The sequence below is a fragment of the Nerophis ophidion genome, linkage group LG20, assembly GCF_033978795.1.
Source record: "Nerophis ophidion isolate RoL-2023_Sa linkage group LG20, RoL_Noph_v1.0, whole genome shotgun sequence".
NCBI classification, from domain to species: domain Eukaryota; kingdom Metazoa; phylum Chordata; class Actinopteri; order Syngnathiformes; family Syngnathidae; genus Nerophis; species Nerophis ophidion.
Window position 1 is genome coordinate 14529094 of NC_084630.1, and position 16337 is coordinate 14545430.

Genomic DNA, 16337 nt, shown 5'->3' on the forward strand with positions numbered 1-16337 from the left:
GGTGCAGGTAAAAAGGTATCTGATGCTTAAACCAAAAATAAACAAAAGGCTATAAAAACAAAAAAACAAAACATTAAGAAAAGTCATTGAAGCTTAGGGATGGCTATGCAAAACGAAACTAAAACTGAACTGGTTACAAAGTAAACAAAATTAGAATGCTGGACGACAGCAAAGACTTAAAGCGTGTGAAGCAGCAGACGACGTCCAAAAAGTACATCTGTACATGACATAACAAAATAGGAGCGCAAGACAAGAACTAAAACACCACACAAAGGAAAACAGAAAAAAATACTCCAAATAAGTCACGGCGTGATGTTATGGGTCATGACAGTACACCTACTTTAAGACAAGAGCTATACTGATGCATGCTTGGTTATGGTTTGAATTCATAACCAACAATTGCGAGAACAACTTTTTACTGTCAATATCTGCTGCTGTGTTTCATTTTTTTAATGTTTTCTGCTGGTGGTGTGCCTCTGGATTTTTTCAATGAAAAAAATGTGCCTTGGCTCAGAAAAGGTTGAAAAACACTGGTCTAGAGCTCAGCAGAGTTACTGTGTAATACTTAGTAGGTGGCAGCAGGTAGCTAATTGCTTTCTAGATGTCGGGAATGACGACAATTCTTTGTCATGATCGCGATATGCAGGTAGCGTGCAGGTAAAACAAAAAATAAACAAAAGTTTGAGTGCTGCTAAGAAAAGGCATTGAACCTTAAGGAACATATTTAAGCCACTTCAAAGAGACAAACTTAATCAAATCAATGTCAGTTTAAGTGTAAGTCATACAAACAATATTTTCACTGCTTCATCTTGCCGACAAGACAGCCCATTCTGTAAAGAAACAGAAGTTAATCGCGTGTTAATTCACTGTCTCCAGCCCTGCAACTCACGTGTGTTGTGAGCTGAACAACCAGCCGAATGTCGGAAACTAAAACGGTACACATACTGTATTCTTGATGTAGGGTACATTTCAACTCACTTTTATTTTACTATGTTTGTCTTTTTGTAGGTGGTTAAAATATGCGGTACTGCTGACCGCCGTCTAACTTTACGTTACCGTGTGTGACGCATTGACTAAAGTGACTTTATGTATAGGTACCTCATGCAACCCTGCTTAAAAAAATCCCCTAACAAAAAGTATGAATAAGGGAGTGAACTGCAGTGAACGCAACAGATTGCCGTGTTTGCAATAACGTTATATAATGTTAGCAGTGAGTTTACAGTCTCACTGATCGAACGACACAGCAAAAAAAAAATTACGTTACTTAGCCAATGAACCTTAACTTACATTCAAAACTTACCGTTCTTTTTGCAACTTCAACTGTCGAACGAAGTTGGGAGTTGTTGCGTCTCCGTCTGTATTCTTCGAACCGTATGCTTTGCACACTGCAATTCGTTTTTTGTTGACCACCTCAAAGTTTTCATACCCGAACGAAACTATCCTTGGTATCATTTTCTCTCACTGGCGCGTTGTTTGACAGCTCTTCTTCTTTGGTTGTCCTGCAATTTGATTGGAAGAATGCTGTCGAATGAAAACAACGTGGATCTAATTTGATTGGATGTTGTACCGACGGCACACACGCTGACAGACCCACGCGTACACAATGAAAGATACAGAGCGCTCCTGGATAACTTTTTAATCTTTGAGTTTTGGGAAAGTAACAAGTCTTGTCAAGTCAAAAGGCTCAAGTCCAAGTGAAGTCACAAGTCATTGATGTTAAAGGCCTACTGAAATGAGATTTTCTTATTTAAACGGGTGATAGCAGGTCTATTCTATGTGTCATACTTGATCATTTCACGAAATTGTCATATTTTTGCTGAAAGGATTTAGTAGAGAACATCTGTCAGGCTTGCCACTGACAGTTTCTTTGTGTTTTAGTTTCTCCTATGTGTGTTTAGTATTTCCTGTCCTTAGTTCCTGTCTAGTGCTCTTATTTTGTCAGCTTCCTGTCCTGTTCCCTGAGTGTGGTGTTCCTCCTCAGCTGCAGCTGATTGGCACCTGGCCACACCCGTTGCCAATCAGCCTGCTCCTATTTGTACCTGCTTTGTCTTGTGTCTGTTGCTGGATCATTGTATTGTCGTTGCCTCATGTCACTCTCGTGTCTTTGCTACGTGTCGTGTCTGGCATCATTTCAGCTATTACCTGTCGTGCTACATCTTGTCCTGGTCGTTGTAGCGGTGAGCTGTTTTTGTTAGCTATTAGCTATTTCCAGTTTTTCTGTTTGTTATCCTCTAGCTTCCATGCTAAAGTTCCTTTTTGTTTTTCTAGCTCCCAGTGCTAGCTCTCTTAGTTTGTTATTCCGCCCACGTGCGTGCTTTTTGTTTGTTCTTGTGAAGTTTTAATTAAATCAGGTTTTCAGATACCATGCCTGCCTCCATCTCTGCATCTCGGGGTTCGACAACAACAAATACTTCTGACAACATCGACGATAAAGTTCGCAACTTTTGGTCGCTAATAAAAAAGCCTTGCCTGTACTGGAAGTAGCAGACGAAGTGCGCGTGACGTCACGGGTTGAAGGGCTTCTCACATTGTTTATAATGTGAGCCTCCAGCAGCAAGAGGTATTCGTACCGAGAAAGCGACAATTTCACCATTAATTTGAGCGAGGATGAAAGATTCGGGGATAAGGAAAGTTAGAGTGAAGCACAAAAAAAAGAAAAAGTGATGGCTCCAGGCGGCGGCAGTGAGACCGTTTCAGATGTAATTAGACACATTTACTAGGATAATTATGGAAGATCCCTTATCTGCGTATTGTTTAAATAGTGTTTTAGTGACATTGTAAAGTCATACCTGAAAGTCGGATGGCTGCGGTGAATGCCAGTGTCTCTGAGAGAACCCGAGGAGCCAAGATCACAGCTGCCTTTTTGAGCTGCAGGAGGAAGTCCCATAATCCACTAAAGTCTCCGGTAAGAGCTGACTTAATATCACAATTTTCCCATCCAAAAACTTGCTGGTTGACGTAAAAAACATGTTCGCTTGACCGCTCTGTGTTAAAGCATCACAACAAACAAAGAAACACCGGCTGTGTTTCGGTGCAAAAGGCAGCTGCAATCCACCGCTTTCCACCAACAGCATCCTTCTTTATAGTCTCCATTATTAATTGAACAAATTGCAAAAGTTTCAGCAACACAGATGTCCAAAATACTGTGTAATTATGAGACGTCACGCGCACGAGTCACCATACGCGTCATCATTCCGCAACGTTTTCAACAAGAAACTCCGCGGGAAATTTAAAATTGCAATTTAGTAAACTAAAAAGGCCGTATTGTCATGTGTTGTAATGTTAATATTTCATCATTGATATATAAACTATCAGACTGCGTGGTTGGTATTAGTGGGTTTCAGTAGGCCTTTAAAATCTAAGTCGAGTCGCAAGTCTCTTTACATTTTGTCGAGTCTAAAGTCATGGAATTGATGACTCGAGTCTGACTTGAAGGCTATGCAAATTGAAACCAAGAACTGAACTGGCTGCAAAGTAAACAAAAACAAAATGCTGGACAACAGCAAAGACTTGCGGCCTTTTTGAGTAGAGACGGCGTCAACAAAGTACATCCGGACATGACATGACAATCAACAATGTCTCCACAAAGAAGGATAGCGTCCACACAACTGAAATAGTCTTGAATGGTAAAACAAAGCAGGTGCGGGGAATAGCGCTCAAAGGACGACATGAAACTGCTACAGGAAAACACCAATAAAATGGGAAAAAGTCACTAAAATAGGAAAGCAAGACTAGAACTAAAACACTACACACAGGAAAACGCCAAAAAACTCCAAATAAGTCACGGCATTACGTGACAGGTGGTGACAGTACACCTACTTTGAGACAAGAGCTATAGTTTGGTTATGGTTTGAATTCATATCCAACAATTGCGAGAAATACTTTTTACTGTCAAATCGACTGCTGAGTTTTATTTTTGAATGTCTCCTGCCGGCGGTGTGCCTTTGCATTTTTTTCAAAGAAAAAATATTGTGCCCTGGCTCAAAAAAGGTTGAAAAACACTGAACCACCTAACCGTTTCCCCCTAGCTCCAATAGGCTACACCTTCTCCAGGACAGTTCAAGATGGCAGACCTGTTCGTTGACCGGGTCCTGGTGAAGAACAACAGGGACCAGGACGAGCTGGACACAGAACGTGAGATCGTCAGGCACCTGCAGAACCGCATCTTGATGCTTTTCTTTGCCTCTGGTGCATGTGAGAGATGTCGGAGGTTCGTACCCGAGCTCGGCGACTTCTTCAAACGCTTGACCGACGAGTTCTACGTGGATCGATCTGCTCAGCTGGTCCTCCTGTACATTAGGTAGTCCTCCCCCCTCCCAATGCTAAATATAGTAGCAAAGTCACACAACTGTATATTTTTGTGAACGGCTTCCAGCCACCATCGTGCGGGTTGCATGGACCATCGATGAAAGACATTGCGGAGCAGGTTTGACTCTCGTTTATTATTTCAATAAACACTTCTGGGTCCCTTTAACTCTCCTTTTGGTCGCCGGTGACTCCGTTTTCCACGGGGGCTCATCTTTCGTCTGGTCTCGCTCGTCTTCTTCGTCTGCTGGTTCTCCTTCGTCTTTTGCCCCGATTGTTCCTCCTTCTCCCCTTTTATACAGCAGGAGGAGATGCACAGATTGAGAGCAGGTGTGTGTTTTACGCACCTGGCTCCGATTGCTGCATACTCCGCCTCCTGGCCATCAACTTGAGTAGGACCCCGGTTTGTCCTACCCTGCTGTCGGCCCGTCGCCTCCCCCTCTCCACAATTACTTTTCAAAAAGCTTTGTGAAACCCAAAGTGCACTCTCCATCCTCAACGCTGTATCATCGTTAGACTAAGAGGTTATTTGTTGCTACAGTAAGTCCTGCACAATTTGATTCATGGCAGCCATGTAACTATGAACGTTCTTATGGTTTAAAAAAAAACACGTCCACTAGTGTTGTTCCGTAACACCAATATGTTGGTAACGGTACCAACCTTTTTTCGGTACTTTTCGATACTTTTCTAAATAAAGGGGATCACAAAAAATTGCATTATTGTCTTTATTTTAGCGAAAAATTTGGGGGCACATTAAACATCCATCCATCCATCCATCATCTTCCGCTTATCCGAGGTCGGGTTCGCGGGGGCAACAGCCTAAGCAGGGAAACCCAGACTTCCCTCTCTCCAGCCACTTCGTCTAGCTCTTCCCGGGGGATCCCGAGGCGTTCCCAGGCCAGCCGGGAGACATAGTCTTCCCAACGTGTCCTGGGTCTTCCCCGTGGCCTCCTACCGGTTGGACGTGCCCTAAACACCTCCCTAGGGAGGCGTTCGGGTGGCATCCAGACCAGATGCCCGAACCACCTCATCTGGCTCCTCTCGATGTGAAGGAGCAGCGGCTTTGCTTTGAGTTCCTCCCGGATGGCAGAGCTTCTCACCCTATCTCTAAGAGAGAGCCCCGCCACCCGGCGGAGGAAACTCATTTCGGCCGCTTGTACCCGTGATCTTATCCTTTCGGTCATGACCCAAAGCTCATGACCATAGGTGAGGATGGGAACGTAGATCGACCGGTAAATTGAGAGCTTTGCCTTCCGGCTCAGCTCCCTCTTTACCACAACGGATCGGTACAACGTCCGCATTACTGAAGACGCCGCACCGATCCGCCTGCCGATCTCACGATCCACTCTTCCCCCACTCGTGAACAAGACTCCTAGGTACTTGAACTCCTCCACCTGGGGCAGGGTCTCCTCCCCAACCCGGAGATGGCATTCCACCCTTTTCCGGGCACATTAAACATATGTTTCTTATTGCAATTTAGTCAATAAAATAGTGAACATACAAGACAACTTGTCTTTTATTAGTAAGTAAACAAACAAAGGCTCCTAATTCGTCTGCTGACATGTGCAGTAACATATTGTGTTTATCATTCTATTATTTTGTCAACATTTTTAAGGACACGTGGTAGAACATGAATTATGAATCTACTTGTTCATGTACTGTTAATATCTTCTAACTTTCTCTTTTAACATGTTCTATCTACAATTATGTTAAAATGTAATAATCATTTATTCTTCTGTTGTTTGGGTGCTTTACATTAGTTTTGGATGATACTACAAATTTGGGTATCAACCCGATACAAAGTTGTTACAGGATCATACATTGGTCATATTCTAAGTCCTCATGTGTGAAGGGACATATTTCCTGAGTTTATAAACATAATATACATTTTTTAAAAACTAAAGAAGATGTTGTGATGCGGAAAAATAACTTAATCATAGTAGTATCGACTAGATACGCTACTGTGCTTGGTATCATTACAGTGGATGTCAGGTATAGATCCACCAATGTTTACATTGTGACACCGGTGAGCTACGGTGTGTAGTGACGCATGTTTAGCTATTCCTCGTCCTGCAGGGATGATACTTGTAAGAAACGTACTTTATTTGTCGCCATGGAGGCGAGGATTAGTGATTTAGAAGTAGCTAAAACACTGGGGCAGGACCTTAGCCGCTTGCTAGCTAGCCATGTCTTAAAGCACCTCTTCCTGTGGGTGTTTCAGTGTCATAACTTCACCTTTATTGTTAGTTTTTAAGCCAAAGTACGTCCGTTATCCTTTTTCTCTCTAAGTACTCTGTGATTGTGCGCTGCCGAACATGCTCAACTGCTCGTAAACCAGCAATGACACGACATGATTATTTATCTAATCAATCCATCCATTTATCAGTCAATTAGTCAGTTCTTATTCCAACCTTCACCCAAGCATGCATTCATTCATTCATAAAGACATTTATATTGTATGTATTCATTCAACCGTCCATCAATTTCAATCCATCCGTTCATTCATGTATGTTTTATTTTAATTCATTATTTTTTTCATTCCTTCATTCTCTTATTCTTCCACTCATTAATTAATTCATTTGTGTGTGAATTCATTAAATTATCCATGTATTATTTCATCAATCCATGAGTTCATTCACTCATTCAACCATCCATGCATTGATTTCACCAGCTTTAATGAAGATACTGTATGTTTTCATTAAGTCTTTCACTCATTCATAATATACATATAGCCATTCATTCTTCATAATTTTTTCAATTATGTTTATTGTCCACCCAATCAATTATCCATCAACCCTCTCATGAATGTATTCATTCGTTCATTAACAAACCATATTGTATTCATATTGTATCTTTTCAACCATCCTTCAATTAATTCAATCCACCCATTCATCCATCGATCATGTATATTGTATTTTCATTCATTCATTCATTCATTCACTTGTTCATTCATTCATTCATTCATTCATGCATTCATCTACCTATGAATTAATTCAAATATCCGTATATTTTTTCATCCACCCGTGAGTTCATTCACTCATTCATTTGTGCATGCATTCATTTCACTGACCGAAGTCAAGCAATCATCTAATTCATTCATTCATAATCTATCTCTCCATTAATTTCTCATCAATTTATCAATTCATTCATCCATTCATCCCTCCAATCAGTTAACCATCTAACCTTTACCCATACATGTATGTATAATTTGTTCATTTATTAAACATACCTTTTTATATTCTTATAAGTATTATATGCATATAAAAATTAATTCATAGATAGATGAATAGATGAATTCATTCATTCATTGACCTATGCATTTATTTAAATAATCATGCATTTTTTCATCCATCTATGAGTTCATTCACTCATTCATTTATCCATACATTCATTTCACCGACCAAAGTCAAACAATTATCTAATTCATTCATTCATAATCTATCCCTCCATTAATTTCTCATCAATTTATCAATTCATTCATCCATTCATCCCTCCAATCAGTTAACCATCTAACCTTTACCCATACATGTATGTATAATTTGTTCATTTATTAAACATACCTTTTTATATTCTTATGTGTATTATATGCATATAAAAATTAATTCATAGATAGATGAATAGATGAATTCATTCATTCATTGACCGATGAATTTATTTAAATAATCATGTATTTTTTCATCCATCTATGAGTTCATTCACTCATTCATTTACCCATACATTCATTTCACCGACCAAAGTCAAACAATTATCTAATTCATTCATTCATAATCTACCTATCCACTCATTACTCATCAATTTATTTGTCAATTCATTCATCCATCTAATCAGTTAGCCATTCAACCTTCACCTATGCATGTATGTATGATTTGTTCATTCATCAAACGTACCGTATTATAATCATATTGTCCTCGTCCATTTATTCATTCATGTATCCATCCATCCAGAACGTAGATTAGACAATTTAATCACTTATTTGTTTATCAATTTAAACGTTATATCCACACTGCATTAGGATGAAAGGTTTAACAAAAAAATGTGCTGTTTGTTTAATGCCAGCTCGGACCCGTCGGAGGAGCAACAAGAGCATGTCCTCAAAGAGCTGCCTAAGAAGTGTCTGTTCCTGGCCTACGAAGACCCCTACAAGGGGTGAGTGGTCCAAGCCGACAGGGTGTGTGGTCTTATGTGTACCCAACCTGCTGGTTAAGATGGTTGTAATGTAAATGCACGCAGGGTCTGGTCTACTAAGGTCCAAATACCGCGCTAAAAAAACCTGTGCAGAATATAAAATTGCGGGTACTATTATTGGGCTAAGACTGCATGTACAATTGAAAAGTGGTGCTTATTCAAATTAAGTTTTGATGTGTACTTTCTATATGATAAAACAAACTTCATTTATAAAAAGCACCAGCAGACGGGGTGGCATAGCTCGGTTGGTAGAGTGGCCGTGCCAGCAACTCAAAGGGTTGCAGGTTCGATTCCCGCTTCCGCCATCCTAGTCTCTACCGTTGTGTCCTTGGGCAAGACACTTTACCCACCTGCTCCCAGTGCCACCCACACTGGTTTAAATGTAACTTAGATATTGGGTTTCACTATGTAAAGCGCTTTGAGTCACTAGAGAAAAGCGCTATATAAATATGATTCACTTCACTTCAGTTCACAGACACCGATAGGCATTAAATAAATTGGTTTTAATTGGTCACTTCAATCAATCAATCAATCAATCAATCAATCAATCAATCAATCAATCAATGTTCACTTATATAGCCCTAAATCACGAGTGTCTCAAAGGGCTGCACAAGCCACAATGACATCCTCGGCTCAGATCCCACATCAGGGCAAGAAAAAATTCACCCCTACGGGATGACAATGAGTCTGAATGCTCAAGGAGTTTTGGCGTCTGCTCACACATTGGGGAAAATTGGGTGGGAGGAAGCCGGAGTACCCGGACAGAACCCACCCATCACGGGGAGAACATGCAAACTCCACACAGAAAGATCCCGAGCGCAGGATCGAACCCAGGACTAGTCAGGACCTTCGTATTGTGAGACACATGCACTAACCCCTGTACGTCCGTATTGCCCCCAGTTGAGTTTCCATCCATCCATTTTCTACCGCTTATTCCCTTTTCGGGGTCGCGGGGGGCGCTGGTGCCTATCTCAGCTACAATCGGGCGGAAGGCGGGGTACACCCTGGACAAGTCGCCACCTCATCGCGGGGCAACACAGATAGACAGACAACATTCACACTCACATTCACACACTAGGGCCAATTTAGTGTTGCCAATCAACCTATCCCCAGGTGCATGTCTTTGGAGGTGGGAGGAAGCCGGAGAACCCGTGAATGCAAACCCCACACAGAAAGATCCCGAGTCTGGATTTGAACCCAGGACTGCAGGACCTTCGTACTGTGAGGCAGACGCACTAACCCCTCTGCCACCGTGAAGCCCCAGTTGAGTTTCATTCTTGATAAATCAAACTGCGTGTGCTGAATAATTGAGGCCCGAGCAGGAGTGATGCAGACCACCGCAAGGGCCCTATAATCTACTCAGTGGCCTAGTGGTTAGTGCAGGGGTGGGCATTACCTCGATCGCGATCGACTGGTCGATCTCGGAGGGTGTGTCAGTCGATCTCAAGCCAGGCATTAAAAAATAGACATAAAAATGAGCAATCATCAATCATACCAAGACTTCACTTTCGTCAGTTGTTTGAAATTCTCGGCACCCGAGGATCTTGTGAGATGACGCTGGCTGCTGCGAGCTCATATTTAAGAAAAAAATCACTAACAGGGCGGACGCAGAGAAACACATTTTATTTCTAGAGACTCCGTACCTACTGTCAAAACTCTAAAGACCGACTGCGCAGTTCCTGTCTTCACCATAAAAGACCTGTTTCATCCTGCCTGTGCTAACAAAATAAGAGTCTCAGAAAGCTAGCGTGCACAAGCTAGCAAGCTACAGAGTTTGATGCCAATGTATTTCTCCCCCGCCCTCAGCGACCGCTTTCTCACTTGCTTGCCCACCCGCACACTCACTGACGTCACTCACCTGCTGCCAGACATTAAAGGGCCACACACATATGCTACTCTCATAACAAAGTGTTTAAAAACGAGTATGCAAGTTGGACAAATGAGATGCCAAATCCAACCACTTTCATGTGGTATTGGACAGAAAGGAGGACTTTTTTTTTTCCTCCATTTGAAAATGCGGACATTATCAGCACCACTGTCTAATTCCAATCAATGCAAGTCATCAGAATCAAATACACCAACTTATATTCTTGTCTTCATGAAAGAAAGGAATCTATGTGTGTTAAACATGCTTGTATTATCATTAAACACCATTAACTTGTTAACAAAAATGTCTCTTTCATAAATAAATAAATATAAATTATAAATAGGAATGAGGTAGATCTCCTCGACTTGGTCAATTGAAAAGTAGCTCGCCTGCAGAAAAAGTGTGAGCGCCCCTGGGTTAGAGTGTCCACCAGAGATCGGTAGGTTGTGAGTTCAAATCCCGGCCGAGTCATACCAAAGTCTATAAAAATGGGACCCATTGCTTCCCTGCTTGGCACTCAGCATTAAGGGTTGGAATTGGGGGTTAAATCACCATAAAGGATTCCCGGGCGCGGCACCGCTGCTGCTCACTGCTCCCCTCACCTCCTAGGGGGTGATAAAGGGTGATGGGTCAAATGCAGAGGACACATTTCACCACACCTAGTGTGTGTGTGACAATCATTGGTACTTTAACTCTAACTTTAACTAGTGAAATTGCTGTTTATTATTCTTATTATATTTGCATTTTCTCCTCTCAGTATTGTGGGTGTTCTGATGATCATCTTATATTCTGCATATTCATGAAGAAAGACACACTAATTGGATTAGGATTTCGCTTCTTCGTCTGCTTACTAAAGAGACGTAATCTTCTCAGCTTTGCGCGTGTCATCAAGTTTGCATATGTTTTAGTACAAACCTTCAGTAGATCAGGCCCGCAGTGTTTACTTAGTCCATTTGGTGTGCGCCACTGTGAGCGCCAATTATGTGTGTCCACAGAGAGCTGGAGGACATGTTTAATGTGAAGGAGCTTCCCACAGTGGTGGTCCTGCGCCCCGACTGTTCAATCCTCATTCCGAATGCAGTGGACGAGATACTCCGGCTCGGCCCTGACTGCTACCGCAACTGGCAGGAAGCAGCAGAGCTCCTAGACAGGAACTTCATGAGCACAGAGGATTTTCAGGACAAGTCCACGCATAGCTTCACAGACCCGATCAGGAGACTCAAGTACAAGGTGAAGGACGACAAGAAGAGGAAGAAAGAGCAGAAAAGAGGCTGGGATTGAGGAGGAAACGATGCGAGAAGGAAGAGGAGGGTTGCCGTGGTGATGGGAAGACTAAGAAGATTGTATTGACTTTGAGGATTTGTGAGACATTGCTTTTTCTGTATATGTGTACAAATCCAGCCCAGGGACTGACACCATACCGGTCCTGGAGTTCAGTTCAAAGCTCGGGAGACAAACATGTTTGCAGCAAATGCCTAAAAACCCGAGAGTGCTCCTGTTGTACTGAGGAACTTGGACCCCTGAACACATTGGCAGATCCCCTGGCAAACATAAAACACTGGGGTCCACACTCGAGATTTAAATAACTTAGACGTTCCTCAAGGCACCCTTTATGTCCTCTCCGTTTGGCAGTTACAAGATTTTTTCGTGATGTGATTTATATCAGTGGTCCCCCACCTTTTTTGCACCACTGACCGGTTTAATGTAGGCATTATTTTCAGGGAGCGGCTTTCCACTTCCAGGTAAATATCTGAGTTACTGTGTAGAAATATGGGGAAATAATTACAAAAGAACACTAACAGTGTTACAAAAAAGATCAGTTAGAATAATACATAATGTTGGGTATAGAGAACATACAAACCCTTTATTTATTGAATCAAAGATACTGAAATTCCACAACAGAGTGGAATTGCAAACAGCTAAGATTATACACAAAGCAAACTATAACCTGCTTCCCAAGAATATACAACAATTCTTCTCAACAAAAGAAGCGAAATATAATCTTAGAGAAAAATGTAATTTAAAACATTTGTATGCACGTACAACACTTAAGACCTTCAGTATATCAGTATGTGGAATTAAATTATGGAATGGATTAAGCAAAGCAATCAAACAATGTACTAATATGATCCACTTCAAGAAACTCTTCAAACTGGAAGTGTTTACAAAGTACAAAAATGAAGAACCATGATAAACATTCTGATTTTACTCACCCATTCATTCTCAAAATAATCTGATTTATCTCATCGTATGGAATAAAACTTACTTAAGCAATTATTTATTTATTTATTTGTATGGTGATTACTTATTACTTATGGAGTATACATTGTGAATACATTGAGAACAGGAAGTGAACAAAAGTTTTAGCAACTGTTATGTAAAGAAAAGGGGTAGGACTAAATAAGCTCTGCTTCTTCCTCCTCCTTTTCGAACATGTTGAAAAGAGAAACTGGAAATTGTGATGTATCATGTTGTATGCTTGCATGTTCGAAATAAACTCAAACTCAAACTCAAATACAGCAAAAATAAGTGCATGAAAAATCCAACTCACTATGATGTTTGTTATTGTTTTTCAGGGTTCCCCAACCTTTTTTCCACCAGGGATCGGTTTAATGAATGCAATGTTTTCAGTGGCCAGCCATGGCAGATAAAAAATGAGCCTTTGGCTTCAATACAGCACTTTAACATTTTATATGTCCATGCCTCAATCTCATTACCCTGCGTAATGACAATAAAGCTGATTCTGATTCTGGTATGCATTGTCCCATGTAATATAAACCTATTAATAAGCTTATTGGTATGTTTAGTCGGATAGGTGGAGAAAATGCAGTGGTTTATGAATTAGTTTTTGTTTCTATGCGGCCCGATAACAAATGCGTCACGGACTGGTACCAGTCCCCGGACCGGTGGTTGGGAATCACTGGAGGACAGCGTGGCAAATTTGGGAGAGTGGCCGTGCTAGCAATCTGAAGGTTACTGGTTCAATCCCCACCTTCTACCATCCTAGTCATGTGCGTTGTGTCCTTGAGCAAGAAACTTCACCCTTGCTCCTGATGGGTCCTGGTTAGTGCCGTGCATGGCAGCTCCCGCCATCAGTGTGTGAAATATGTGTGTGTGAATGTGGAATTACTGTCAAAGCGCTTTGAGTTCCTTAAAAAGGTAGAAAAGCGCTATACAAGTACAACCTATTTACTATAACGTTGAATTAGTGTCAGGTTCAAACATTGATGAAGTCTATTAAACAGACAAGAAGCAAGGGATCATGCAGGGACATAGTTAAATTTGGCTCAATGGAGGAGACATGTTTTTTTAGGTTGTACTCTAGTTACAGATCCAAACTATGTTCTAAAAGTCCAGACAACGTGCTTCCTCTATTCATTTGGGAGGTCAGCTGGCGCTGACAGAAGGGGGTAATTTAGACAGCTCCAGTTAGACACAATGTATGATTATAGAAAAATACAAATGTGCTGACAGTCGTGATATCGCCTTGTCTCTGCTCTGTCTGCGTCACGGCACTCTTTGTTCGACCTTGGCAGTCAGCAGGCCGATTCTGGAAACAAACAGTGATACGAGACTGGCTTTCAATCTTTTGGATTGCCAGCTTTGCACAGACAAAGAAAAATACAATTTCAGCACAATTGATGATAACTATAGCAACAGCCCTTAAGCATAAGAGTTGTGGGATAATTATATACATAATTATTATGTTTCTTTGCAATGAGATGTAGATGGAAATCAGCCTTTGGCTAAAATCTGTCACATTTATATTTTATATGGTCATTTATGTGCATTGTATCATGTCCCAAAAGTATGACAAATATAACAAATGGCAACTTACAATGAGAAGTTGTATTGTACATCTATAACAAGTTTATTGGTGCGTCTAGTAAGACAGGCAAAAGTTAAGTCGGAGAAAATGCAGTCGTTGATAAATTATTCATTGTTTCTCTGCGGCCCGGTAGTTGGGGATCACTGATTTATATAACCAAGGTGTTGATGTAGCTTGTTTACTTCAGATGCAGTCAGTAGTCATTTGTTCAACTTCTTTAGTTACACTAGTAGTGTTCCCTTGAGGTTCAGTTAAAAAAAAATCATATGAGAAACTTACATTTTTGCAGCAGATTCCTAAAAACAGTAGAATGCTGTCATAGAGATGATCTTTGATGAGCTTTGTTGTGGAATATTCTTAAAAACAGCAGAATGCCCTGGTAACAATAGACTGAAATCAAATGTCTACTAAGGTAGAGGCAATATTTCTTCGGAATGTACAAAATAGGACTAATAGTGAAGGGAGAAGTCCAGCTAACGATCCTTAGCTTTCTGAAAATGTGGCCCTCTAAATCAGGCCTGGGCAATTATTTTGACTTGGGTGGCCAAATTTAGAGAAAAAAATGTGTCTGGGGGCTGGTATTATTTTTAGGGATACTAATAATAATACAAAACCTCACAATAATGTCTGTCTAAATCAGGGGTGGGCATTACGTCGCTCGCGATCGACTGGTCGATCTCGGAGGGTGTGTCAGTCGATCTCAAGCCAGGCACTAAAAAATAGACATAAAAATGAGCAATCATCAATCATACCAAGACTTCACTTTCGTCAGTTGTTTGACATTCTCGGCACCCGAGGATCTTGTGAGATGACGCTGGCTGCTGCGAGCTCATATTTAAGAAAAAAATCACTAACAGGGCGGACGCAGAGAAACACATTTTATTTCTAGAGACTCCGTACCTACTGTCAAAACTCTAAAGACCGACTGCACAGTTCCTGTCTTCACCATAAAAGACCTGTTTCATCCTGCCTGTGCTAACAAAATAAGAGTCTCGGAAAGCTAGCGTGCACAAGCTAGCAAGCTACGGAGTTTGATGCCAATGTATTTCTCCCCCGCCCTCAGCGACCGCTTTCTCACTTGCTTGCCCACCCGCACACTCACTGACGTCACTCACCTGCTGCCAGACATTAAAGGGCCACACACATATGCTACTCTCATAACAAAGTGTTTAAAAAGGAGTATGCAAGTTGGACAAATGAGATGCCAAATCCAACCACTTTCATGTGGTATTGGACAGAAAGGAGGACTTTTTTTTTCCTCCATTTGAAAATGCGGACGTTATCAGCACCACTGTCTAATTCCAATCAATGCAAGTCATCAGAATCAAATACACCAACTTATATTCTTGTCTTCATGAAAGAAAGGAATCTATGTGTGTTAAACATGCTTGTATTATCATTAAACACCATTAACTTGTTAACAAAAATGTCTCTTTCATAAATAAATTAATATAAATTATAAATTGGAATGAGGTAGATCTCCTCGACTTGGTCAATTGAAAAGTAGCTCGCCTGCAGAAAAAGTGTGAGCGCCCCTGGTCTAAATGCTAAAAACATTATGACAGACCGGCCTTAAAAACGGAATGGAATTTCACATTTGTTTACTGAACGAGACAACCAGAATGTACATAAAAATAAAGAATGTGGGATTTACTAGGATAAAAGACTAAATATTGACATTTGAACGTCTTGTCACATATTTTACAATCAATACAATTGCAACACAAACAGCAAAATATGAACGCCAAGGGTAAAAAAACACCTACAATATGATACATCTGATATATGGGATGTATGGGACGGCGTGGCGCAGTGGAAGAGTGGCCGTGCGCAACCCGAGGGTCCCTGGTTCAAATCCCACCTAGTACCAACCTCGTCACGTCCGTTGTGTCCTGAGCAAGACACTTCACCCTTGCTCCTGATGGGTGCTGGTTGGCGCCTTGCATGGCAGCTCCCTCCATCAGTGTGTGAATGTGTGTGTGAATGGGTAAATGTGGAAGTAGTGTCAAAGCGCTTTGAGTACCTTGAAGGTAGAAAAGCGCTATACAAGTACAACCCATTTATATATAATTAAGCAGTAGAACTTTGTTGTAAAAATCTCCTTCCACGTCTGTCCCTGACACCCACATTTCAGTCTCTGGAAACACCCTT

The 16337-nt window shown here is 41.2% G+C and overlaps 1 protein-coding gene across 3 annotated transcripts in view; it reads left to right on the top strand.

Moving 5' to 3' along the window:
• Positions 1-13050, top strand: part of nxnl1 (nucleoredoxin like 1) — a 40968-nt gene extending 27918 nt beyond the window's left edge. For 2 of the 3 annotated variants that reach the window (XM_061880534.1, XM_061880535.1), the window contains 3 exons: positions 4029-4300; positions 8362-8451; positions 11353-13050. In XM_061880534.1, the coding sequence (XP_061736518.1) occupies positions 4065-4300; positions 8362-8451; positions 11353-11638 (612 nt within the window). In that variant the 5' untranslated portion in view covers positions 4029-4064 and the 3' untranslated portion in view covers positions 11639-13050. Of the gene's footprint in view, positions 1-4028; positions 4301-8361; positions 8452-11352 lie in introns of those variants that run through there. The other variant, XM_061880538.1, reaches the window with a different exon arrangement.
• Positions 13051-16337: the final 3287 nt, after the last annotated feature.